Here is a 27,261-nt window from a genome sequence, read left to right on the forward strand (position 1 = left end):
CCAGCTCTTAGCAAACTGTTAGAAAGATTGTGTTTGACCAAATACAATGCTATTTCTCTGTAAACAAATTAACAACAGACTTTCAACATGCTTATAGGGATGGGCACTCAACATGTACTGCACTGACACAAATGACTGATGATTGGTTGAAAGAAATTGATAATAAGAAGATTGTGGGAGCTGTACCGTTAGATTTCAGTGCAGCCTTTGATATTATTGACCATAACCTGTTGTTGAAAAAAACGTATGTGTTCTGGCTTTTCAACCTCTGCCATATCGTGGATTCAGAGCTACAGTGGGGGGAAAAAAGGTTTTAGTCAGCCACCAATTGTGCAAGTTCTCCCACTTAAAAAGATGAGAGAGGCCTGTAATTTTCATCATAGGTACACGTCAACTCTGACAGATAAATTGAGGAAAAAAAATTCAGAAAATCACATTGTAGGATTTTTAATGAATTTATTTGCAAATTATGGTGGAAAATAAGTATTTGGTCACCTACAAACAAGCAAGATTTCTGGCTCTCACAGACCTGTAACTTCTTATTTAAGAGGCTCCTCTGTCCTCCACTCGTTACCTGTATTAATGGCACCTGTTTGAACTTGTTATCAGTATAAAAGACACCTGTCCACAACCTCAAACAGTCACACTCCAAACTCCACTATGGCCAAGACCAAAGAGCTGTCAAAGGACACCAGAAACAAAATTGTAGACCTGCACCAGGCTGGGAAGACTGAATCTGTGAAGCATGGGGGGTGGAAACATCATGCTCTGGGGCTGTTTTTCTGCAAAGGGACTAGGACGACTGATCCGTGTAAAGGAAAGAATGAATGGGGCCATATATCGTGAGATTTTGAGTGAAAACCTCCTTCCATCAGCAAGGGCATTGAAGATGAAACGTGGCTGGGTCTTTCAGCATGACAATGATCCCAAACACACCGCCCGGGCAACGAAGGAGTGGCTTCGTAAGAAGCATTTCAAGGTCCTGGAGTGGCCTAGCCAGTCTCCAGATCTCAACCCCATAGAAAATCTTTGGAGGGAGTTGAAAGTCCGTGTTGCCCAGCGACAGCCCCAAAACATCACTGCTCTAGAGGAGATCTGCATGGAGGAATGGGCCAAAATACCAGCAACAGTGTGTGAAAACCTTGTGAAGACTTACAGAAAACGTTTGACCTGTGTCATTGCCAACAAAGGGTATATAACAAAGTATTGAGAAACTTTTGTTATTGACCAAATACTTATTTTCCACCATAATTTGCAAATAAATTCATTAAAAAATCCTACAATGTGATTTTCTGGATTTTTTTCCCTCATTTTGTCTGTCATAGTTGACGTGTACCTATGATGAAAATTACAGGCCTCTCATCTTTTTAGTGGGAGAACTTGCACAATTGGTGGCTGACAAAATACTTTCCCCCCCCCACTGTATCTATCTAATAGAACTCAAAGAGTTTTCTTTAATGGAAGCTTCTCTAATGTCAAACATGTACAGTGTGGTGTACCACAGGGCAGCTCTCTAGGCCCTCTACTCTTTTCTATTTTTACCAATGACCTGCCACTATATGCTGATGATTCAACCATATACGCATCAGCAACCACAGCTAATGAAGTCACTGAAACCCTTAACAAAGAGAATGAGTGAAAAAAGAATTTGATCCCCTGCTGATTTTGTATGTTTGCCCACTGACAAAGAAATGATCAGTCTATAATTTTAATGGTAGGTTTATTTGAACAGTGAGAGACAGAATAACAACATCAAAAATCCAGAAATCGCATGTCAAAAATGTTATAAATTGATTTGCATTTTAATGAGGGAAATAAGTATTTGACCCACTCTCAATCAGAAAGATTTCTGGCTCCCAGGTGTCTTTTATACAGGTAACGAGCTGAGATTAGGAGCACACTCTTAAAGGGAGTGCTCCTAATCTCAGTTTGTTACCTGTATAAAAAGACACCTGTCCACAGAAGCAATCAATCAATCAGATTCCAAACTCTCCACCATGGCCAAGACCAAAGAGCTCTCCAAGGATGTCAGGGACAAGATTGTAGACCTACACAAAGCTGGAATGGGCTACAAGACCATCGCCAAGCAGCTTGGTGAGAAGGTGACAACAGTTTGTGCGATTATTCGCAAACTTTTTCTGCTAAGGGGACAGGACAACTTCACCGCATCAAAGGGACGATGGACAGGGCCATGTACCGTCAAATCTTGGGTGAGAACCTCCTTCCCTCAGCCAGGGCATTGAAAATGGGTCGTGGATGGGTATTCCAGCATGACAATGACCCAAAACACACACCAAGGCAACAAAGGAGTGGCTCAAGAAGAAGCACATTAAGGTCCTGGAGTGGCCTAGCCAGTCTCCAGACCTTAATCCCATAGAAAATCTGTGAAGGGAGCTGAAGGTTCGAGTTACCAAACGTCAGCCTCGAAACCTTAATGACTTGGAGAAGATCTGCAAAGAGGAGTGGGACAAAATCCCTCCCGAGATGTGTGCAAACCTGGTGGCCAACTACAAGAAACGTCTGACCTCTGTGATTGCCAACAAGGGTTTTGCCACCAAGTACTAAGTCATGTTTTGCAGAGGGGTCAAATACATATTTCCCTCATTAAAATGCTAACAATTTATAACATTTTTGACATGCGTTTTTCTGTTTTTTGTTGTTGTTATTCTGTCTCTCACTGTTCAAATAAACCTACCATTAAAATTATAGTCTGATCATTTCTTTGTCAGTGGGCAAACGTACAAAATCAGCAGGGGATCAGATACTTTTTTTCCCTCACTGTATCTTCTGTATACCACCCCTACCTTGTCACAACACAACTGATTGGCTCAAACGCATTAAGAAGGAAAGAAATTCCACAAATTAACTTTTAACAAGGCACACCTGTTAACTGAAATGCATTCCAGGTGACTACATCATGAAGCTGGTTGAGAGAATGTCAAGAGTGTGCAAAGCTGTCATCAAGGCAAAGGGTGGCTACTTTGAAGAATCTCAAATATATATAAGAACACTTTTTTTGGTTACTACCTGATTCCATATGTGTCATTTCATAGTTTTGATGTCTTCACTATTATTCTACAATCAAGAAAATAGTAAAATAAAGAAAAACCCTTGAATGAGTAGGTGTGTCCAAACTTCTGACTGGTACTGTATATTAAGGGTATGTGGGACAAGGGAGACGTACCTGTCCATAGTTGTTTATTAAGAAATAGAACTGTACTAATTAGCTCATTTTACAAAACAAACAACAATTGTCTGTCATTGTCTGTTGCCACTGCAGTTGCCGCCTAACCTTGCCCCCTCCCTCCCTCTCCAAAAGGACCACAATGGCAATAAGCTTTTAAGCTTTATTGTGTTATCCTTGATGATTTTCTTAAATTGTATGTGGAGGCGTCACCAACTGGAGCGCCCTTTTGTCTTTTTACGAAAATGATCTAATAGATTAAAGATATTCTAAACTACATGTTTTAATAACTTTGAAATGTAGTAACAGGCCCATGTAGAATAAACAACCCTTTACATAATACCATAGAAGCAGTGTTCTGCTAATATAACAATGTGCACCTTTCATATTTCATAGTCATTCCCAGCCGATACAGATGCTGTGCCTATCGGCATTTTATCTGGTGGTAATGGGGTTACCTTGGTAACATGTCAGAGTGGTCATACCTTCCTGTCTGGTGGTAATGGGGTTACCTTGGCAACATGTCAGAGTGGTCATACCTTCCTGTCTGGTGGTAATGGGACTACCTTGGTAACATGTCAGAGTGGTCATAACTTCCTGTGTGGTGGTAATGGGGTTACCTTGGTAACATGATGATTTTCTTAATTAATTAATTACTTAAAAATCATACAATGTGATTTTCTGGGTTTTTGTTTTAGATTCCGTCTCTCACAGTTGAAGTGTACCTATGATAAAATTACAGACCTCTACATACTTTGTAAGTAGGAAAACCTGCAAAATCGGCAGTGTATCAAATACTTGTTCTCCCCACTGTATGTATGGTGAGATTCTGGGGGAAGCTTTGAATAGGTCAGTAGCCTACAGAGTAATATGAGAAGAATGCAATTGCTGAATTTACCGCAATCGCAAAGGCGAGAGAGTTTGTATGTATGTAAGATCAAATATTGGGTTCAACTATAGATCAGATTTAAACCATGATGAGATTGAAGCTTTGTGGTTGGACATTCTATTACCAAAATGCAAACACATTATAGTCGGAACCTGTTATAGACCACCAGACCAGTACAAGTTTTATGAATTGTTGGAGGAGACTTGATTTTGGTAAATCAGAGGTTATTGTCACTGGTGGTTTTAATACAGACATGCTCAAAATGGACAAAGCTACTTTTAAAGCTCTTAAGAATTTTTGTCATCTGTTTGCCTTACACCAGCTGATTAATGAGCCCACTAGGGTCTGTCCTTCTACCCAAACTATTATTGACCTTGTGTTGGTGTCGGATAGATCAAGGATATCAAACAGTGGGGTTGTAAACTATGGGCTCCGTGATCATTCCATCATTTTCTGTAGTAGGAAGGTTCAGAAAACATTTTTTAATTGTCATAACAGTTTTAAAAGGTCTATGAAGATCTAAAAAAAAAAATATCTTCGAATTAAGCAAAGAACAGAACCATGGATAAACAATAACATTTTAAAGGCAATTAAGCTTAGAAAAATGAAAGTTTTCTGGAGATCAGGAAATCCAAGGTAGATTCTATTTTTATAGACTATAAAAAAATTAAGAAATGAGGTTAACAGGTTGATAGAAGGCCAAGAAAGATAATTTTAATGACAAAATAGTTGAGAATAGGAACAATCTGAGTAAATTATGGAAGTGTCTGAAGCTGTTAGGTTACAGTAGATTAAAGACCAAAACTCGAAATCTTAGATTGGACATTGGAGGAAAGGTTACATCAGACAAGTCCATGGTTGAATAGCTACTTTCCAACTATAGCTAATACATTAGTTAGCAAGTTACCTTGTCAATCAGGTTGCTATGGGAAGAGTCAAGTCCAGCAGTTTTACTCGCAGCAGGGGATTCAAGTAGATACTTTTTCATTTGAAAAAGTGTCTGAGTCAACTGTGCTAAAGAAGCTGAAAGAACTTGACCATTCCAAGGCAACTGGCCTTGACAACATTCCTGCCATATTTATAAGGGATGCTGCAATAATTATTACCCCTTGCGTAACTCACATTGTAAATCTGTCTATTGAACTAGGTTTTTTTTTCAGTGAACTACAACTCGCAAGGGTTATTCCTCTATATAAAAAAAGGGAATAAGTTAGATCATGGAAAATATCGGCCTGTTTTAATCCTGTGTATTTTATCGAAGGACATAGAAAATATTATCTTCGAGCAGATTGACAGTTATATTTCCTTACATAACCTACTATATGAGCTCTAATCTGGTTTTAGGAAATCCCATTCCACCAACACTTGCCTACTATATCAAACTGACCATATCAGGAAGGAAGTAGATGTTAGATCTCCAAAAGGCTTTTGATACAGTGGATCATGAGATTCTGTTAATCAAACTAAGAGCCATGGGCTTTAACAACCGTAAAATGGGTTCTCTCTTATCTGTAAGTAAGAAAACAGATGGTGGATGTGGATGGGATCCTGTCTAAACCCAAAAGCTTGAACTGTGGGGTACCCCAAGGGAGTGTGTTGGGTCCACTTTTCTTTCTGTTGTATATAAATGATCAGAAATCTGCCTGTACATGTGACTTTTTCCTCTCTGCAGATGATTCTGCACTGTTGGTTTCCCACAAAGATAAAAATGTGGTTGAGAAAGCCCTCAGTGCTGAACTTCTGAATTTCAGTAAATGGCTATATGACAATAAACTGTCACTTCACTTTGGAAAAACAGTCCATCTTGTTCGGGTCCAAAGTGAAACTGAGGAAAGACTTAATTATATTGGATGTGTGCTAGATAACCATCTGACAGGGGAGAGCATGGCACAAAAAGTTATCTCCAAAGTTAACCATAAAATTAGGTTTCTGGCAAGAACCTCCAAATATCTGGATAAGAATGGAATGGTGGCATTGGCAGGGGCTCTTGTTCAGTGCTACTTCGACTATGCATGCTCTTCCTGGTACAATAGTGCCCCTAAGATAATACAAAATAAATTGCAGACATCTCAGACTAAATTTGTCAGCAAAATTCTTAAACTTCCAGCACATACTCATCTTGACCATTCCCACTTTGAAAGCCTTAGATGGCTCAAAGTGGAGGAGAGACACTCTCAGATTAAATTGTGTCTTGTACAAGATTGTGGTCCCCAGGTACCTATGTAACTACTTTACCTTTAGTCTTCCAAAGAATTTGAAACGTATACCTTCAATGGGTAGTTTCAAGTTTTCACTGAAACAATTGCTAAATAGTAGCATGTCTCAAAAGTGAGTAGTAAGATTATAGTACGTGGCTGAGAAGGAAATGCCGGGGATAGCATATGGTCTGCCTTTTTGGGGATTGTGTTGTGTGTATACACTACTGTTCAAAAGTTTGGGGTCACTTAGAAATGTCCTTGTTTTCCATGAAAACATACATTAAATTAGTTTGAATAGGAAATATAGCAAAATGAATAGGAAATGTAGTCATTGACAATGTTAGAAATAATGATTTTTTGTCCTTCAAACTTTCGTCAAAGAATCCTCCATTTGCAGCAATTACAGCCTTGCAGACCTTTGGCATTCTAGTTGTAAATTTGTTGAGGTAATCTGAAGAGATTTCACCCAATGCTTCCTGAAGCACCTCCCACAAGTTGGATTGGCTTGATGGACACTTCTTACGTACCATATGGTCAAGCTGCTCCCACAACAGCTCAATAGGGTTGAGATCCGGTGACTGTGCTGGCCACTCCATTATAGACAGAATACCAGCTGACTGCTTCTTCCCTAAATAGTTCTTGCATAGTTTGGAGCTGTGATTTGGTCATTGTCCTGCTGTAGGAGGAAATTGGCTCCAATCAAGCACCGTCCACAGGGTATGGCATGGCGTTGCAAAATGGAGTAATAGCCTTCCTTCTTCAAGATCCCTTTTACACTGTACAAATCTCCCACATTTCCACCACCAAAGCACCCCCAGACCATCACATTGCCTCCTCCAGCATCTTTTCATTTGGTCTGCGTCTCACAAATGTTCTTCTTTGTGATCCGAACACCTCAAACTTTGATTCGTCTGTCCATAACACTTTTATCCAATCTTCCTCTGACCAGTGTCTGTGTTCTTTTACCCATCTTAAACTTTTCTTTTTATTGGCCAGTCTGAGATATGGCTTTTTCTTTGCAACTCTGCCTAGAAGGTCAGCATCACAGAGTCGCCGCTTCACTGTTGACGTTGAGACTGGTGTTTTGCCGGTACTATTTAATGAAGCTGCCAGTTGAGGACCTGTGAGGCGTCTGTTTCTCAAACTAGACACTAATGTATTTGTCCTCTTGCTCAGTTGTGCACCGGGGCCTCCCACTGCTCTTTTTATTCTGGTTAGAGCCAGTTTGCGCTGTTCTGTGAAGGGAGTAGTACACAGCGTTGTACGAGATCTTCAGTTTCTTGGCAATTTCTCACATGGAAAAGCCTTCATTACTCAGAACAAGAATAGACAGACGAGTTTCAGAAGAAAGTTATTTGTTTCTGGCCTTTTTGAGCCTGTAATCGAACCCACAATTGCTGATGCTCCAGATACTCAACTAGTCTCAAGAAGGCCAGTTTTATTGCTTCTTTAATCAGCACAACAGTTTTCAGCTGTGCTAACATAATTGCAAAAGGGTTTTCTAATGATCAATTAGCCTTTTAAAATGATAAACTTGTATTAGCAAACACAATGTGCCATTGGAACACAGGACTGATGGTTGCTGATAATGGGCCTCTGTACACCTATGTAGATATTCCATTAAAAATCAGCCGTTTCCAGCTACAATAGCCATTTACCACATTAACAATGTCGACACTGTATTTCTGATCAATTTGATGTTATTTTAATGGACAAACAAATTGCTTTTCTTTCGAAAACATGGACATTTCTAAATGACCCCAAACTTTTGAACTGTACTGTATATTAGGGATTGATTGTTTTATACAGTACCAGTCAAAAGTTTGGACACACCTACTCATTCAAGGGTTTTTCTTAATTTTTACTATTTTCTACATTGTAGAATAATAGTGAAGACATCAAAACTATGAAATAACACATATGGAATCATGTAGTAACCAAAAAAAAGTTAAATAAATTAAAATATATAGCCACCCTTTGCCTTGATGACAGCTTTAATCACTCTTGGCATTCTCTCAACCAGCTTCACTGGGAATGCTTTTCCAACAGTCTTGAAGGAGTTCCCACATATGCTGAGCACTTGTTGGCTTCTTTTCCTTCACTCTGCGGTCCAACTCATCCCAAATCATCTCAATTGGGTTGAGGTCGGGAGGGCCTTGAATTCTAAATAAACCACAGACAGCGTCACCAGCAAAGCACCCCCACACCATCACACCTCCTCCTCCATGCTTCACGGTGGGAACCACACATGCGGAGGTAATCCGTTCACCTACTCTGCGTCTCACAAAGACAAGGCGGTTAGAACCAAAAATCTTTGCTTGTGTTTCTTGGCCCAAGCAAGTCTCTTCTTATTGGTGTCCTTTAGTAGTGGTTTCTTTGCAGCAGTTCAACCATGAATGTAAATGAAGGCCTGATTCACGCAGTCTCCTCTGACCAGTTGATGTTGAGATGTGTCTTTTACTTGGACTCTGTGAAGCATTTATTTGGGCTGCAATCTGAGGTGCAGTTAACTCTAATGAACTTGGAGTGGCTAATAAGTCTGGCTTTGCATCTGACTGGTTGACTTACTGCAAATTGAGAAATTATGTGACTAAACTCAACAAAAAGAAGAAGAAACTGTATTATGAAGCCAAGATCAATGATTAAAGAAGGATGAAAAAACGTTGGAGTACTTTAAATGAAATTATGGGTAGAAAGACAAATTTAACTCCATCTTTCATCGAATCAGATGGCTTATTCATCACAAAACCATTTGATGTTGCCAATTATTTTAATGATTACTTCATTGTCAAAGTGAGCAAACTTAGGCAGGAAATGCCAACAATGAACAGTGAGCCATCGTATTCATGCATAAAAAACAAATAATGAAAGAAAAGCATTGCAAGTTAGAATTTTGTAAAGTTAGTGTGGGAGAGGTAGAACAATTATTGTTATCGATCAATAATGACAAACCTCCTGGCATTGACAACTTAGATGGACATCTACTGAGGATGGTAGCTGACTCTATAGCCACTCCTATCTGTCATATCTTTAATCTGAGCCTAGAGGAAAGTCTTTGTCCTCAGGCCTGGAGGGAAGCAAAAGTAATTCCGCTACCCAAGAATGGTAAAGCGGCCTTTACTGGTTCTAACAGTAGACCTATAAGCTTGCTGCCAGCTCTTAGCAAACTGTTAGAAAGATTGTGTTTGACCAAATACAATGCTATTTCTCTGTAAACAAATTAACAACAGACTTTCAACATGCTTATAGGGATGGGCACTCAACATGTACTGCACTGACACAAATGACTGATGATTGGTTGAAAGAAATTGATAATAAGAAGATTGTGGGAGCTGTACCGTTAGATTTCAGTGCAGCCTTTGATATTATTGACCATAACCTGTTGTTGAAAAAAACGTATGTGTTCTGGCTTTTCAACCTCTGCCATATCGTGGATTCAGAGCTACAGTGGGGGGAAAAAAGGTTTTAGTCAGCCACCAATTGTGCAAGTTCTCCCACTTAAAAAGATGAGAGAGGCCTGTAATTTTCATCATAGGTACACGTCAACTCTGACAGATAAATTGAGGAAAAAAAATTCAGAAAATCACATTGTAGGATTTTTAATGAATTTATTTGCAAATTATGGTGGAAAATAAGTATTTGGTCACCTACAAACAAGCAAGATTTCTGGCTCTCACAGACCTGTAACTTCTTATTTAAGAGGCTCCTCTGTCCTCCACTCGTTACCTGTATTAATGGCACCTGTTTGAACTTGTTATCAGTATAAAAGACACCTGTCCACAACCTCAAACAGTCACACTCCAAACTCCACTATGGCCAAGACCAAAGAGCTGTCAAAGGACACCAGAAACAAAATTGTAGACCTGCACCAGGCTGGGAAGACTGAATCTGTGAAGCATGGGGGTGGAAACATCATGCTCTGGGGCTGTTTTTCTGCAAAGGGACTAGGACGACTGATCCGTGTAAAGGAAAGAATGAATGGGGCCATATATCGTGAGATTTTGAGTGAAAACCTCCTTCCATCAGCAAGGGCATTGAAGATGAAACGTGGCTGGGTCTTTCAGCATGACAATGATCCCAAACACACCGCCCGGGCAACGAAGGAGTGGCTTCGTAAGAAGCATTTCAAGGTCCTGGAGTGGCCTAGCCAGTCTCCAGATCTCAACCCCATAGAAAATCTTTGGAGGGAGTTGAAAGTCCGTGTTGCCCAGCGACAGCCCCAAAACATCACTGCTCTAGAGGAGATCTGCATGGAGGAATGGGCCAAAATACCAGCAACAGTGTGTGAAAACCTTGTGAAGACTTACAGAAAACGTTTGACCTGTGTCATTGCCAACAAAGGGTATATAACAAAGTATTGAGAAACTTTTGTTATTGACCAAATACTTATTTTCCACCATAATTTGCAAATAAATTCATTAAAAATCCTACAATGTGATTTTCTGGATTTTTTTCCCTCATTTTGTCTGTCATAGTTGACGTGTACCTATGATGAAAATTACAGGCCTCTCATCTTTTTTAGTGGGAGAACTTGCACAATTGGTGGCTGACAAAATACTTTTTCCCCCCACTGTATCTATCTAATAGAACTCAAAGAGTTTTCTTTAATGGAAGCTTCTCTAATGTCAAACATGTACAGTGTGGTGTACCACAGGGCAGCTCTCTAGGCCCTCTACTCTTTTCTATTTTTACCAATGACCTGCCACTATATGCTGATGATTCAACCATATACGCATCAGCAACCACAGCTAATGAAGTCACCGAAACCCTTAACAAAGAGAATGAGTGAAAAAAGAATTTGATCCCCTGCTGATTTTGTATGTTTGCCCACTGACAAAGAAATGATCAGTCTATAACTTTAATGGTAGGTTTATTTGAACAGTGAGAGACAGAATAACAACATCAAAAATCCAGAAATCGCATGTCAAAAATGTTATAAATTGATTTGCATTTTAATGAGGGAAATAAGTATTTGACCCACTCTCAATCAGAAAGATTTCTGGCTCCCAGGTGTCTTTTATACAGGTAACGAGCTGAGATTAGGAGCACACTCTTAAAGGGAGTGCTCCTAATCTCAGTTTGTTACCTGTATAAAAGACACCTGTCCACAGAAGCAATCAATCAATCAGATTCCAAACTCTCCACCATGGCCAAGACCAAAGAGCTCTCCAAGGATGTCAGGGACAAGATTGTAGACCTACACAAAGCTGGAATGGGCTACAAGACCATCGCCAAGCAGCTTGGTGAGAAGGTGACAACAGTTTGTGCGATTATTCGCAAACTTTTTCTGCTAAGGGGACAGGACAACTTCACCGCATCAAAGGGACGATGGACAGGGCCATGTACCGTCAAATCTTGGGTGAGAACCTCCTTCCCTCAGCCAGGGCATTGAAAATGGGTCGTGGATGGGTATTCCAGCATGACAATGACCCAAAACACACACCAAGGCAACAAAGGAGTGGCTCAAGAAGAAGCACATTAAGGTCCTGGAGTGGCCTAGCCAGTCTCCAGACCTTAATCCCATAGAAAATCTGTGAAGGGGAGCTGAAGGTTCGAGTTACCAAACGTCAGCCTCGAAACCTTAATGACTTGGAGAAGATCTGCAAAGAGGAGTGGGACAAAATCCCTCCCGAGATGTGTGCAAACCTGGTGGCCAACTACAAGAAACGTCTGACCTCTGTGATTGCCAACAAGGGTTTTGCCACCAAGTACTAAGTCATGTTTTGCAGAGGGGTCAAATACATATTTCCCTCATTAAAATGCTAACAATTTATAACATTTTGACATGCGTTTTCTGTTTTTTGTTGTTGTTATTCTGTCTCTCACTGTTCAAATAAACCTACCATTAAAATTATAGTCTGATCATTTCTTTGTCAGTGGGCAAACGTACAAAATCAGCAGGGGATCAGATACTTTTTTCCCTCACTGTATCTTCTGTATACCACCCCTACCTTGTCACAACACAACTGATTGGCTCAAACGCATTAAGAAGGAAAGAAATTCCACAAATTAACTTTTAACAAGGCACACCTGTTAACTGAAATGCATTCCAGGTGACTACATCATGAAGCTGGTTGAGAGAATGTCAAGAGTGTGCAAAGCTGTCATCAAGGCAAAGGGTGGCTACTTTGAAGAATCTCAAATATATATAAGAACACTTTTTTTGGTTACTACCTGATTCCATATGTGTCATTTCATAGTTTTGATGTCTTCACTATTATTCTACAATCTAGAAAATAGTAAAATAAAGAAAAACCCTTGAATGAGTAGGTGTGTCCAAACTTCTGACTGGTACTGTATATTAAGGGTATGTGGGACAAGGGAGACGTACCTGTCCATAGTTGTTTATTAAGAAATAGAACTGTACTAATTAGCTCATTTTACAAAACAAATAACAATTGTCTGTCATTGTCTGTTGCCACTGCAGTTGCCGCCTAACCTTGCCCCCTCCCTCCCTCTCCAAAAGGACCACAATGGCAATAAGCTTTTAAGCTTTATTGTGTTATCCTTGATGATTTTCTTAAATTGTATGTGGAGGCGTCACCAACTGGAGCGCCCTTTTGTCTTTTTACGAAAATGATCTAATAGATTAAAGATATTCTAAACTACATGTTTTAATAACTTTGAAATGTAGTAACAGGCCCATGTAGAATAAACAACCCTTTACATAATACCATAGAAGCAGTGTTCTGCTAATATAACAATGTGCACCTTTCATATTTCATAGTCATTCCCAGCCGATACAGATGCTGTGCCTATCGGCATTTTATCTGGTGGTAATGGGGTTACCTTGGTAACATGTCAGAGTGGTCATACCTTCCTGTCTGGTGGTAATGGGGTTACCTTGGCAACATGTCAGAGTGGTCATACCTTCCTGTCTGGTGGTAATGGGACTACCTTGGTAACATGTCAGAGTGGTCATAACTTCCTGTGTGGTGGTAATGGGGTTACCTTGGTAACATGTCAGAGAGGTCATATCTTCCTGTGTGGTGGTAATGGGGTTACCTTGGTAACATGTCAGAGAAGTCATATCTTCCTGTCTGGTGGTAATGGGACTGCCTTGGTAACATGTCAGAGTGGTCATACCTCCCTGTGTGGTGGTAATGGGGTTACCTTGGTAACATGTCAGAGTGGTCATATCTTCCTGTCTGGTGGTAATGGGGTTACCTTGGTAACATGTCAGAGTGGTCATACCTTCCTGCCTGGTGGTAATGGGGTTACCTTGGTAACATGTCAGAGTGGTCATACCTTCCTGTGTGGTGGTAATGGGGTTACCTTGGTAACATGTCAGAGTGGTCATACCTTCCTGTGTGGTGTCCCGTATACAAAAGGAGTTCCCTGATGCTGGGGCAGAATACACAAGGTTTCTCCTTCCTCATATTGACTGATATCAATCAATTTAATAAGAAAAAAAGACATTGCAAGTAAAAGTTGTGTCTAGTAAAATGTTTATGTTGAGTGCCAGGTCTCTATCCATTCAGAGACATCAGGATCAAGCCTGTCTGTCAGTCTGGACTTCATCACATCATCTTACAAGTCTCCATGTGCTGACTCCATACTGGCACTATACAGGTATCTGTGAACACATACACACAGTCACTGTTCTATTACCATTGGCAGTTAGGATAGGTGATATCTGACACATAAACATATACTATGTTGAAGTTTGAACAGGTCAGACTAAACCTACCTAATTCTGTTCTCCCCATTGAGGTGAGGCTGGAGGCGAGGTCTATGGGCATAGCAGCGTAGATCAGCTCCTGGACCCTCATCAAAGATACTGGTCGGTCACAAACAAATACACACAGAGCACTGATTACATTATCAATGGTGGTTATGATTAGCCTGGTGAACCAACATGATCGCTGCATTCACTTTTCTATTTCACTTCAGATATCATAAAATGTGAAGTGAAGTAGAATGGTGAACACAGCGATCAGGCTGGTTCTACCAGGCTAGGTTATGCCATGGACATTATATGCATCTACAGGTATGTCAGTTTACATAAATTATGCTTCACAATTGGGTTATCAAATGTATCAAAAGTAATGAAGTGGGTTACCTTCTGTATTTGTACAAATGATGAGCCTGTGAAAGCTGTTGCCGCTGACAGGTGAAGGTTGCTGGCTGGATACTTGCCAATATGTGGCTGACTGTTCCATTCATAAGAATGCTCACAGCGAGGGCATGTCAACATGATGCTGATGAGGGCCTCCTTGCTGGTCTTCTCTATGCTGCATGTTCAGCTGCAAACTGGACATCTCTCGAACAACTGCAGCAGGCAATCTTATGAGGTGGTGTTGACTGGGAGGGCCTGTAACAGGGTGATATAATAGTCAGCCAAATGGTAAATTGTATTTTTTATCTAAAGAAAAGGACAAAGCCTTTTGCTAATGCACTTCACAACCAAAATGACTCTACTAGTTGTATCTGTTTGGCTGGGGAATTAGCCTACTAGTTTATCAAGCCTGGTATTTTTTAATACAACTTTTCACATAACACACATTACCTGTCGTTGTTTATGAAGCCATCTGTGTCATCAGGGCAGTAACTCGGGTCACTATCCTTTTCATAGGAGTCAAGGGAGACTGGCAACAACGGAGGAGGTGTCACAAGGGGTTCTTGTGTCACATGACACACTTTTTTTCTGAGGAATTGCTTGACAAGCTGTGAAAATAGCAAGTGAACAGTGAATTAAAAGATTGTTGGAGGTCCCTAAACCATTGAAATCATATTGCTGGACATGTTATGATACCCACCTTTGCTCCTTCTGGTAGGTCCGGGCATCCGTTCATGACCAGGGGATCCGTTTGGCACTCAACTGTGCACTTGGTCTAACAGAAAAACAGGGTCAACGATTGTCATCGTCCCTCAGTTATAAACATAGCTTGAGAAATAACGTAATCTCGTTTGGAAGCTAATTCGATGCTTTACAGTTGACTAACTGGCTCCAGATTGGATTAGATTCAGGCCGGTGACGCCGTTACACTATGCAACCAACTGTGACATGTTTTGCTATGGCCCTGGGTTGGATTGAGTTTGTTGCTGCTATTTAGTACACTGTTGTAGTCAGACATGACTTAGCTAGTACCAACATAGCTGCATCCAATATTGATTTGTGCCCTAGACATGGGTTGCACCTTGGAGGCTAATGTGACTGTTTTGCCTAAATTACACTAATTTACAGTGGCATGGAAATACGATGACATTGCTAAAGTAGGCAAATAATTAGCAGGAAACAACTTTGCCATATTATGATGCCGTCATATTTACTTTAGAGCGATGGCAATGTTAGCTAGCAAAGTTCGTCAAAAATATCTAGCAATGCTAATGTTAGCTAGCTAAAATACGGTGGTCCTCTCAATCTTAGTTTGCTGGCTAAAGTTATACTGCATCTAAAGTCAATCTGGCAACCTCACAATCATGACAAAAGGTTTTCCTACAAATGTTTTGAAATGTTCTCGTGTTTCCAAGACAAATCAGAGTTGTATTAAGGTAGGCTAATGTTAGCCAGCTAGCTAGCTAGTTATACTGAACAAAAATCTAAATGCAACAATTTCAACGATTTGACTGAGTTACAGTTCATATAAAGGAAATCAGTCCATTTAAATAAATTCATTAGGCCCTAATATATGGATTTCATACGACTGGGCAGGGGCGCAGCCATGGGTGGGCATAGGCCCACCCATTTGGGAGCCAGGCCCACCCACTGGGGAGCCAGGCCCAGCCAATCAGAATTAGTTTTCCCTCACAAAAGGGCTTTATTACAGACAGAAATACACCTCAGTTTCATCAGCTGTCCAGGTGGCTGGTCTCAGACAATCCTGCAGGTGACGAAGCCGGAGGTCCTGGTGTGGCGTATTTACACGTGGTCTGCAGTTGTGAGGCCGGTTAGACGTTCTGCCAAATTCTCTAAAAACGACGTTGGAGGCGGCTTACGGTAGAGAAATGAACATTCAATTCTCTGGCAACAGCTCTGGTGGACATTCCTGCAGTCAGCATGCCAATTGCACACTCCCTCAAAACTTGAGATATCTGTGGCATGGTGTTGTGTGACAAAACTGCACATTTTAGAGTGGCCTTTTATTGTCCCCAGCATAAGGTGCACCTGTGTAATGATTGTGCTGTTTAATCAGCATCTTGATATGCCACACCTGTCGGGTGGATGGATTATCTTGGCAAAGGAGAAATGTTCACTAACAGGGACGTAAAAATTAAGCTTTTTGTGAGTATGGAAAAATTCTGGGATCTTTTATTTCAGCTCATGAAACATGGGACCAACACTTTACATGTTGCCTTTATATTTTTGTTCAGTATAGATAGCTAGCTAGTTAGCTAGCTAACATCAGCTATGCTAGTGATAATGATTATCTAAATATGCATAACCAGATACATAAGGCATGACTGTAAGTCGCTTTGGATAAAAGCGTCTGCTAAATGGCATATTATTATATTATTATATTATTATAAGCAGCAGTCTATGTTCTAGCTACCAGTATACTCACTTTTCAGTCTCAAATGATCCTTTGATGTGAACGGTTTGGGGACGATGAAACAATGGATCCCCAGTCAATGAGGGGGTTCATTTATCTGTCCTAGGTTACCCCTGTGGGAGGAGTTTGAACCTTGTGAAAGTGACTGCATTCATTTTGGAACCGGGCTGCCTCCCAGGTGTGAGCCAGGTGCCCCACTCTGGCTGACAACGAAGTCGGCTTAAAACAAATGTGACGTAATCAAGCACGTGGAGAGATGAGTAGGATTCTGTGTTTTCACATGCAAAAGTGATTGCATTCCCAATGAAAACTAAATTAGTATGCAAATTCAAACATTGATTTGTTTCTGGACGATGCACCTAGCTGACTTGTTGACAACATGACGCAGATTAGCCTACTGTTTGATTTAGCCCGATGACGTGACGGGCCATTGCCCGGTTCAACCCGGGCCAGCGTAATAGGACTCCCTCAATGAAGGGAAGCGAAGTTGGCGGGGGGCGATTTGCACGTGGAGTTTGGCAAAAGGGGGCATGATTTGTTGACATAATTATAATCCAAACCAAACCTTCATTTACTTGTTGTGACGCACTGAGGTTTTAAACTCAGTTTTATACGAGACTGACTTGATGTACATTTTGACACTAGAATCAATGCCACATAGGCAGTTTTCAAAGGGATTAGTTGGTTTTTAGGGGTAGTCGCTCTTAGACTTTCTTGGGATGGTAGTTAGCATTGGGCCAATGAATGTAGCCATGTCATGACTAAACCAGTGTTGTGTTTGTATAGACAACATAGCAATAAAGGGAAGAAGGGAGTCATGCAGGGATGTGAGAGGAAAAGATCGACATGTAGAACAAAAACTAACAAACAAGACAAAAGCAAATGGATTAGACTCTGCAGTCAGAAATCTACAACCGGGAGGTGAATTATAGGCTATTGACACTTTTTGTCTCACAAACCTAGTGACAGTTTAAGTAGTAATATGCTTTATCTTCTGATTCATTGAAGCTGTCACTAACTCATACTTTGCAATAGCAGCTCAAGATCTGTATGGGCACAGTGTACTGTCTGGACCCCAAGCCCCTAGTATACTCCTTGGGAATCGGCATGGCCAAAATTCCACTCAGCCTATCACCGTACACTTCTAAGTCTTTCAGATGGGTATAGGGCAGTGTTTCCCAAACTCAGTCCTGGGGACTCCAAGGGGTGTACATTAAACATTTTCCCCTAGCACTACACACAGCTGATTTTAAAAAATGTACTCATTATCAAGGTTTGATTATTTGAAATTGGCTGTGTAGTGCTAGGGCAAAACCCAAAATGTGCACCCCTTGGGCTCCCCAGGATCGAGTTTGGGAAACACTGGTATAAGGGCTGGCGGTCGATATGGAAATCATAATTTGACCCCTATGAAAAATTATTTAACCTCCTATGACCTATGTGACAGGCTTTGCATGGTCCCATGCCAGACAGACATCTGTAATAACATATGTTTATTTTGCGGGTAGCCTACACAGAACAGAACTAGGAAAATTAAGGATAGGGTAATGGGCCTCCAGTCTAAGAAGTGAAATTATGCCCCGTTCACGAAATGTCTGAATCTCGGCCACTCAGAGTTAAAATCAACTCAATATATTTGCAGAGAGCTTCCTATTGGTTGATTCTGATACTTCCCAAGTGGGAAACTTGGGTATCATGACATAACATAATAATAAATACAAAATCGGCTTCTTTTTAGGTATGAATTTAGATTAGTTTTTTCTGTTATAACTTATTCATGTTATTATCAACAATGGGTACATGCAAATGTGTTTATAATTAGGCTAACCAACATCATTGTTTTGCCAGCTACCACAGCTGTCACCAATGTCAGGCAGGGCAAACCCGTTTTGATGATTTCTGGTACATCATTAAAATAAATAAATCACAGCTAGTTTTTGGACTCAATTAGCAGTTTTTACCTGATTAAGTACAATACCATTGGAAATGAATGTTAAAAGTTCAATTAATACTCCTAAACCTTAAGTTGAAAACGATGCTGTTGCTGCTTCCTGTTGACAAGACATTTTGATAAATAGCCCAATGTCAAAACCAGACGTAATCTGGGAATAATGTGTACATCACTGGTTAGAGGACAACTTGTAGAAGACACCTAGCCACATTTTGAAGTGTTGCATTTTGATTCAAGTGGGTTGCCAACGTTTTTTGTTAATCACTTCCATGGATATCACGTTGAAATCAATAGAACAGGAGGCAAAGGGTTGGGGTGTATGCGCCAGCGGCAAGTCGTCTTTTAGGGCGTTAGGTGCGGTGCCCCATTTGTGATTGGTCCCCACAAAACAGTACAAATATTTGTATTTAAAAATATATATACAGTACCAGTCAAAAGTTTGGACACACCTACTCATTCCAGGGTTTTTCTTTATTTTTACCATTTTCTACATTGTAGAATAATAGTGAAGACATCAAAACGATGAAATAACACATATAGAATCATGTAGCAACCAAAAAAGTGTTAAACAAACCAAAATATATTTTATATTTGAGATTCTTCAAAGTAGCCACCCTTTGCCTTGATGACAGCTTTGCACACTGTTGCAGCTCTGCTTCTGTGGGTGCATAGGCCGTGTGAACATTGCTTGGATTGTTTTGACAGATACTTGCTATGAGGGGGAAATGCCTCAGTGAAATCGCAGGATTTCATAGCATAAATTATAACAGCACAAAAGTAAATGGACCATCCTGGGACGCTCAAATGTGCATCCATTCAGTCAGAACTTCTGAGTCTGCTGTAGTCTCCCTCCCAATGAGACTCTCGCGCCAGACAGCTTACTTTCGCAAGCAAGACTAGATCTGGTCTATCAGGTACAGACGGCGCTAAAGCAAAAAGCAATAATTAACTTGTAAATAAATAATCATAACAGTCATGGGAGCCTGGGACCTGATAAACCGGACAACTACATCCAACAAGAGTCGAAGGACAGAGGGATACATTAGCTCCAACTTTCTCATCCCGGATCTGGTAGGGCAAAAAATAAATGTGTTTTGTTCCCCCCCATGTTGTTCATCTCAGGTTCTAGGTGAGAGCATGACATGTTGTGTGGACTAAAACAGCATAAAACCGGGTGTATCACAAAGCATGATCAAATGAATTAGCCAGCTACAGTACATTTGAGAAACATAGATATTTGTGCGTCTAACTTATCATTATTCACGATTCATTCAGGACTAGCCGTAATCATGGAAGCATCCCACATTAATGTAGAAGTGTTTAAAAACATATTCCATTCTTATATACAATAAAAGTGACTCCAAAATGACACAATACATTATTTACCATTCATTTCTATGGGGCACAGAATAATCTGAAACACAACCAAAACAAACAGAAAATGCATCCAACAAGTTTGTTGAGTCACAAGCTTGATGTAATCATTGCATGCTAGGAATATGGGACCAAATACTACACTTTTGACTACTTTAATACACATAAGTGAATTTGTACCAATACTTCTGATATCCCCTAAAATGGGGGGACTATGTACATAAAGTGCTGTAATTTCTAAACGGTTCACCCAATATGGTTGAACATACCCTCAAATGAAAGCTGACAGTATGCACTTTAACCTCATAGTCATTGTATCATTTCTGGAGTACAGAGCCAAAACAACAAAATGTGTCAATGTCCCAATACTTTTGGAGCTCACTGTAGTTCGGTCGATTTTTTTGTCAAATTAACCAGTTATCTACCTTTTGATAAGCAGCTGCCATGCCAATTTAAAGTCTTTCTAAACTAATATCTGACTAACTCGGAAATATGAAGTTATTTCAGAATGAAAGTTAACTAGTTAGCGCATCATGCGTTATGACATTACGTTAGCTAGCTGACCCCAGTTAGATAATGTGTTTTCACTTATTGCATCTACAGGCTTGTTGCGTTCTCCCTGGTGCACTCGTTCGTTCGTGACGTGACCTGGCTGCTCGTTCTAAATAGTATAATCTAATCTGTTTAAAACAGTGGCAGCATGTGCAGCAGTGGCCTTTCGGTTTTGACATGCAAACATTACATAGGTCTATTTATGCTGTTGTTCAAATGCACAGATCGGTTTATATATACAGTAGGTCGTTTTGAAAACGTGGCATCATCTGTCATGCTGCTTTGTTGACAACTCCAAACACTTTTTGTCCCAGGTATTCAGCCAATCAGTGGCTGCCACTGGTACGCGCTGTTTAAATCATTGTTCATTTCATGAGCCTCCTTTTGCCATTGAAATGTCAGTCTGATCATGTGGGCATGTTGATACAAATGTAAATATATTTATATACTTTATATGTCACAGGAAGGCCAAAAAGATCATCAAGGACATCAACCACCCGAGCCACGGCCTGTTCACCCCGCTATCATCCAAAAGCCAAGGTCAGTACAGGTGCATCAAAGCTGGGACCGAGAGACTGAAAAACAGCTTCTATCTCAAGGCAATCAGACTGTTAAATAGCCATCACTAGCCGGCTACCACCCAGTTACTCAACCCTGCACCTTAGAGGCTGCTGCCCTATGTATTTAGACATGGAATCACTGGTCACTTTAATAATGGAACACTAGTCACTTAACTAATGTTTACATACTGTTTTACTCATACTGTATTCTAGTCAATGCCACTCCGACATTGCTCGTCCTAATAATTATATATTTCTTAATTACATTATTTTACTTTAAGATGTGTGTATTGTTGTGAATTTTTAGAAACTACTGCACTGTTGAAGCTAGGAACACAAGTATAGCTACACCTGCAATAACATCTGCTAAATATGTATACAGTGCATTCGGAAAGTATTCAGACCCCTTGACATTTTTCAACATATTGTTAAGTTACAGCCTTATTCTGAAATGGATTAAATGAAAAAATGTCCTCATCAATCTACACACAATACCACATAATGACAAAGTGAAAACAGGTTTTTTGAAATTGTTGCATATTTATAAAAAACTAAAACAGAAATACCTTATTTACATAAGTATTCAGACCCTTTGCTATGAGACTCGAAATTGAGCTCAGGTGCATCCTGTTTCCATTGATCATCCTTGAGATGTTTCTACAACTTGATTGGAGTCCACCTGTGGTAAATTCAATTGATTGGACATGATTTGGAAAGGTACACACCTGTCTATATCGGGGGAGAAGGGCCTTGGTCAAGGAGGTGACCAAGAACCCGATGGTCACTCTGACAGAGCTCCAGAGTTCCTCTGTGGAGATGGGAGAACCTTCCAGAAGGACAACCATCTCTGCAGCACTCCACCAATCAGGCCTTTATGGTAGAGTGGCCAGACGGAAGCCATTTCTCAGTAAAAGGCGTTTGCTAAAAGGCATCTAAAGACTCTCAGACCATGAAAAACAAGATTCTCTTGTCTGATGAAACCAAGATTGACCTCTTTGGCCTGAATACAAAGTGTCACGTCTGGAGGAAACCTGGCACCATCCCTACAGTGAAGCATGGTGGTGGCGGCATCATACTGTGGGGATGTTTTTCAGCGGCAGGGACTGGGAGACTAGTCAGGTTTGAGGGAATGATGAACGGAGCAAAGTACAGAGAGATCCTTGATGAAAACCTGGGATGAAGGTTCACCTTCCAACAGGACAACGATGCTAAGCACACAGCCAATACAATGCAGGAGTGGCTTCGGGACAGCTCTCTGAATGTCCTTGAGTGGCCCAGCCAGAGCCCGGACTTGAACCCGATCTAACATCTCTGGAAAGACCTGAATATAGCTGTGCAGCGACGCTCCCCATCCAACCTGACAGAGCTTGAGAGGATCTGCAGAGAAGAATGGAAGAAACTCCCCAAATACAATTGTGCCAAGCTTGTAGCGTCATACCCAAGAAGAATCGAGGCTGTAATCGCTGTCAAAGGTGCTTCAACAAAGTACTGAGTAAAGGGTCTGAATAAGTATGTACATTTGATATTTCCGTTGTTGTTTATTTATACATTTGCAAAAATTTCTAAAAACCTCTTTTTGCTTTGTCATTATGGGGTATTGTGTGTAGATTGATGAGGAAAAAATACAATGTAATCCATTTTAGAATAAGGCTGTAAGGTAACAAAATGTGGAAAAAGTCAAGGGGTCTGAATACTTTCCGAATGCACTGTATGCGACCAATAAAATTTGATTTTATTTGATTTATACCATAGCGCATAGAATTAAAAAGGTATTGTCGGATATTATTAATCCTAATCAGACAGGTTTTTTTTTTTTACATGGATGACACATTGGAGATAATATAAGACAAGTACTGGAAACAATAGAACACCATGATAAATCTGGGAAACCGGGCCTGGTATTCATAGCTGACTTTGAAAAGGCATTTGACAAAGTACGACTGGAGTTTATATATAAATGCCTGGAATATTTCAATTTTGGAGAAATCGTATAAAATGGGTTAAAGTTATGTATACTAACCATAGGTGTAAAATAGTAAACAATGGCTACTTCTCTGAATGTTTTAAACTGTCAAGAGGAGTAAAACAACGTTGTTCACTATCGGCATATCTATTTATTATTGCCATCGAAATGTTAGCTGTTAAAATCAGATCCAACAATAATTTCAAGGGGTTAGAAACAAAAAAGGTGTCATTGTACGCTGATGATTAATGTTTTCTTTTAAAATCCACAATTTGGATTCCTCCACAGCCTCATAGAGGATCTAGATACTTTTTCTAACCTCTCTGGATTAAAACCAAATTATGATAAGTGTACTATATTACATATTGGATCACTAAAAAAATACAACTTTTACATTACCGTGTAGTTCACCAATAAAATGGTCTGACAGTGATGTGGACATACTCGGTATACATATCCCGAAATAAAGAAATTCTCTCACTCCAATACATTTTAATAGAAATTTAGCAAAAATAGATAAGATCTTGCTACCATGGAAAGGAAAATACCTGTCTATTTGTGGAAAAATCACCCTGATTAACTCTTTAGTCATATCCCAGTTTACCTATTTGCTTATGGTCTTGCCTACACCTAGCGACCTGTTTTTTTAATTATATGAGCAAAACATTTCATTTTATTTTGAATGGCAAGCCAGGCAAAATTAAAAGGGCCTATTTATATAATGAATATGAATTCGGAGGGCAGAAATTATTAAATATTAAAGCATTAGACCTCTCACTAAACGCGTAAGTTATACTTAAATCCGAACTGGTTCTCTAGCAAATTAGTAAGAATGTCTCACTTCATGTTCAAGAATTACATTTTTCCCTTTATTCAGATTACCACCTCTCACCTTTGGTTATTTAAAAATGAAATAATCTCAAAAATATCGCTATTTTTAAAACAAGCCATAGAAAGTTGGTTGCAATTTCAGTTTAATCCACCAGAAAAGACAGAACAAATAATACAACAAATATTGTGGTTAAACTCAAATATGCTAATTGATAAAAATAAATATAAAAAAATCGCTAAAATTTTAAATACAAAGTATAATCTTTGTATATTATATCATAAATAGGACCAGTGGAGTTATGTCACATGCAGCTAACAAAGATATATGGAAATGTCTGCTCTACCCAAAATTACAACCAACTAATTGCAGCATTACCACAAAAATGGAAGAGGCACGTGGAAGGGGAACTTGTCTGTCAGCCCTACATTAAAGACCAAAATTGGTTAAAGAAAATTGTGATAAATAAAAAAGTATACCAGTTTCATTTAAGGACCAAAAAAAATGACAGCTGTGCCATATAGATTGCAAAATAGTTGGGAAGAGATTTTCGATGTACTGACTCCATGGCACATGGTTTATGAACTTACACGCAAAATGACTCCGGATTCAAAACTTAGAATTCTTAAATTTTAATTATAAGACACAATTATTGCAACCAATAGAATGTTATATATATTGGGGATACAACCTTCCGAGCTCTGCAGATTTGGCTGCAAATAGACAGAATCATTAGATCATTTATTTTGGTACTGTCCATATGTAGCTTGTTTTTGGTCACAGGTCCAGGAATGGCTGAAGAATAGCAACATTTACCTGGAGCTAACTCTGCAGATAGCACTACTGGGTGATTTGAAAAGTCAGTCAATTGATCAATTATATAAGAACGCTTTTAGCAAAAGTATATTTAATTTACAATCTGTAGAAATTATAAGAATAGAAAGGTTCAGAACTTTTGTGAAACATCACAGCACAGTTGAAAAATATATGTCAAATAGAAATCCAATTTGGATGGTGTTAAGAGACAGCTGACAGCTGTCTTTACCCACCCCCAAATCCTGAATATATATAAGTAGCAAATCCTGAATATGTATAAGTAGCCTGCCTCATTCTTTGGAAGTGGAACCTAAACAAGCGTTTTCACCCTAGGGCAGGAATTACGTTGAAATAGGAGCGGCATTGCCCTCTGTTGGGCGCCTTTAAAATATGACAATGAAGCACAGTAAATGAAGCAGTTTTTTTTTTTTTTACAACAATTACTTACTTAGTAAGCATTACTACTTTAATATGGGAGAGTTTAAAAATGCGCCTCGCTAAATGTAACTGTGCGCTCTAGACTAAAACCTCTAGTTCTGGGTTAGGGGCAATTCAGACCTGGGAAAACAGTACTACCAGGTGTAAAAACAGAGTGGCCCTCCGGACCAAAAGCTCTAAAGTCCCTACCAATGTGACCTTACCGCAGGACCGTCTGTCGTGGTGTATCGAACGGTGATCTGGAAAGCCCGATGCGGCCGTATCACAGAGGCTGGGAGGCTGATATTCAGCGAGGATCCATAATCTGTGAATGGATCTACCCGGTAGGTGAGCGACAGGGAAATGTCCTGGGCACCAGTGGTGCCAGGTACCTTACAGTCTATGGAATTAATTAGCAAGGATGGGTGAGTGTCCAAAACCAAAGTCTGCACGCCTGGTTGGATAGGCACCAGCTCCAGGACTTCCCACCCAGTCATCTCCTTTACGGCAAAGTTGAGGCGGAGGTCGAGATGGAAGTGGCGAAGCTTGAAGCTGTGGAAGTTGGACGCAGAGGCGATGTCGACAAGGCGACACTGACCCAGACCTCGGCCGCCCTCACACGACTTGCTAGGCACTGTGAGCACTTTACGGCAGCAACACAGTGTCGGGCGCTGGAATTGGGCCATTAGAACTTCCAGGGAGGAATAACTAACTTAAAGCGCAAAAAGCAACAACAGCCGTAGTAGAAGCGTGTAAAATGTGCAAATTAGCTATCTACTTGTCAGCTCCAATAAACTAGCTGTCGACATAGTAGTTTGATACTTTGTAGCAAAGGGCCTTAGATTGGGCAACTACTTCCAGAGTGGCTTTACGAAAAAAAATAAACAAGACCACATCAAAACAAAAAAATGTAAAATACATCGGTATGGAAGTTGAACGAGTTCTGCATTTCCGAGTCTTTAACAAAGAGAAGATTCTGGGCGAGTGTTCGAAACAATGTTACAATGCAACGCGCGAATAAATATAAAGAAAAGGGTGCACATACAGAAGGGTAAAGTTTAAATGAAAGGAGCTTGGGCTGTGTGACTGCTGTAGAAAACAGGAAGTAAAAACAGGGTGGAAATCACTGTGAGACAGGAAAGTTTTCGAGCTGTAGAGTATAGGGGTGGGGCTACAGAGACGAGAGGAGATTGTCAGCAGACTCAGCACGACAGCATCATGTAGCCTAATTAGCCTTAGCATCAGCTCGAACTCAACGTTAACAAAACGCATATATTTCTGTAGCCTTCTACGGAGCGAATAACCATTAAATGTAAAACAAATTGGCGATGCAGGAAACTGCGCGAAACGTTACTTCTTTCACACTCATGGCAGCCATAGTGTAAATGTGATACTTTGTCAATGGGTATCATTTTGCATAGCCGGAAACCACCACCCCCTGGGAAGTCATTAGACATTCAGAACATCCGGGGCGTAGCCTCGAAGACCTGTGGCTGACTCCGGGGGATTTGATCCCTGCGAGATCGAAATGAAGCGCCCCGCACTCTTGGCCTCGCACGCTAGCAGTGAACAGTTTGCAGAAACAACACTATGTTGCATATCTCACTGCTTTCTTCCATGCGCTGTGCTCACCTGACACCTAATAATTAACACTTCTTCATATTAATTCAATGGATTGTGGTCAGTAAACCCATGGAATATGGTGTCAATATATTTTTTAAATGTATTAGTAAGTACAAATTAAAACTGCCTAACTATATCGTAATTTTCCATGAGGAAAAATTGTTGGGAAAAGTATTTATCATTTTGTTGCAATGTTTTCATAAACCATGTCCAATATTTCATTGGCAAATTTTTTTTTTAAACGCCTCATGTTGATGTTGGTCACATTACTGCTAACTCACCCGATACAGAACCAATCAGTCGATATAATCGAGAACAATCATCAGAAATCACGCCATATGAATCAGACACTAGTTGGTCAGAAGGTTCAAATCAACGTTTCATATTGTAATCTCCGAGTAGGCAAAAAGCA

The 27,261-nt window shown here is 40.1% G+C and overlaps 1 protein-coding gene and 1 long non-coding RNA gene across 2 annotated transcripts in view; both read right to left on the minus strand.

The window, feature by feature from the left end:
- Positions 1-26,579, minus strand: part of LOC121567304 (aminopeptidase RNPEPL1-like) — a 73,810-nt gene extending 47,231 nt beyond the window's left edge. Inside the window, exon 1 of the mRNA XM_041877242.2 lies at positions 25,451-26,579. Coding sequence (XP_041733176.2) covers positions 25,451-25,912 — 462 coding nt within the window. The 5' untranslated portion in view covers positions 25,913-26,579. The remainder of the gene's footprint in view (positions 1-25,450) is intronic.
- On the minus strand, positions 13,568-15,813 carry LOC121567305. The gene is made up of 5 exons (XR_006001095.1): positions 15,031-15,813; positions 14,781-14,938; positions 14,334-14,585; positions 13,962-14,051; positions 13,568-13,847 (listed from the first exon to the last, which is right to left on the minus strand). It is a non-coding gene; the product is annotated as an uncharacterized LOC121567305 (long non-coding RNA).
- Positions 26,580-27,261: the final 682 nt, after the last annotated feature.

This window comes from Coregonus clupeaformis, chromosome 6 (assembly GCF_020615455.1).
Source record: "Coregonus clupeaformis isolate EN_2021a chromosome 6, ASM2061545v1, whole genome shotgun sequence".
NCBI lineage: Eukaryota > Metazoa > Chordata > Actinopteri > Salmoniformes > Salmonidae > Coregonus > Coregonus clupeaformis.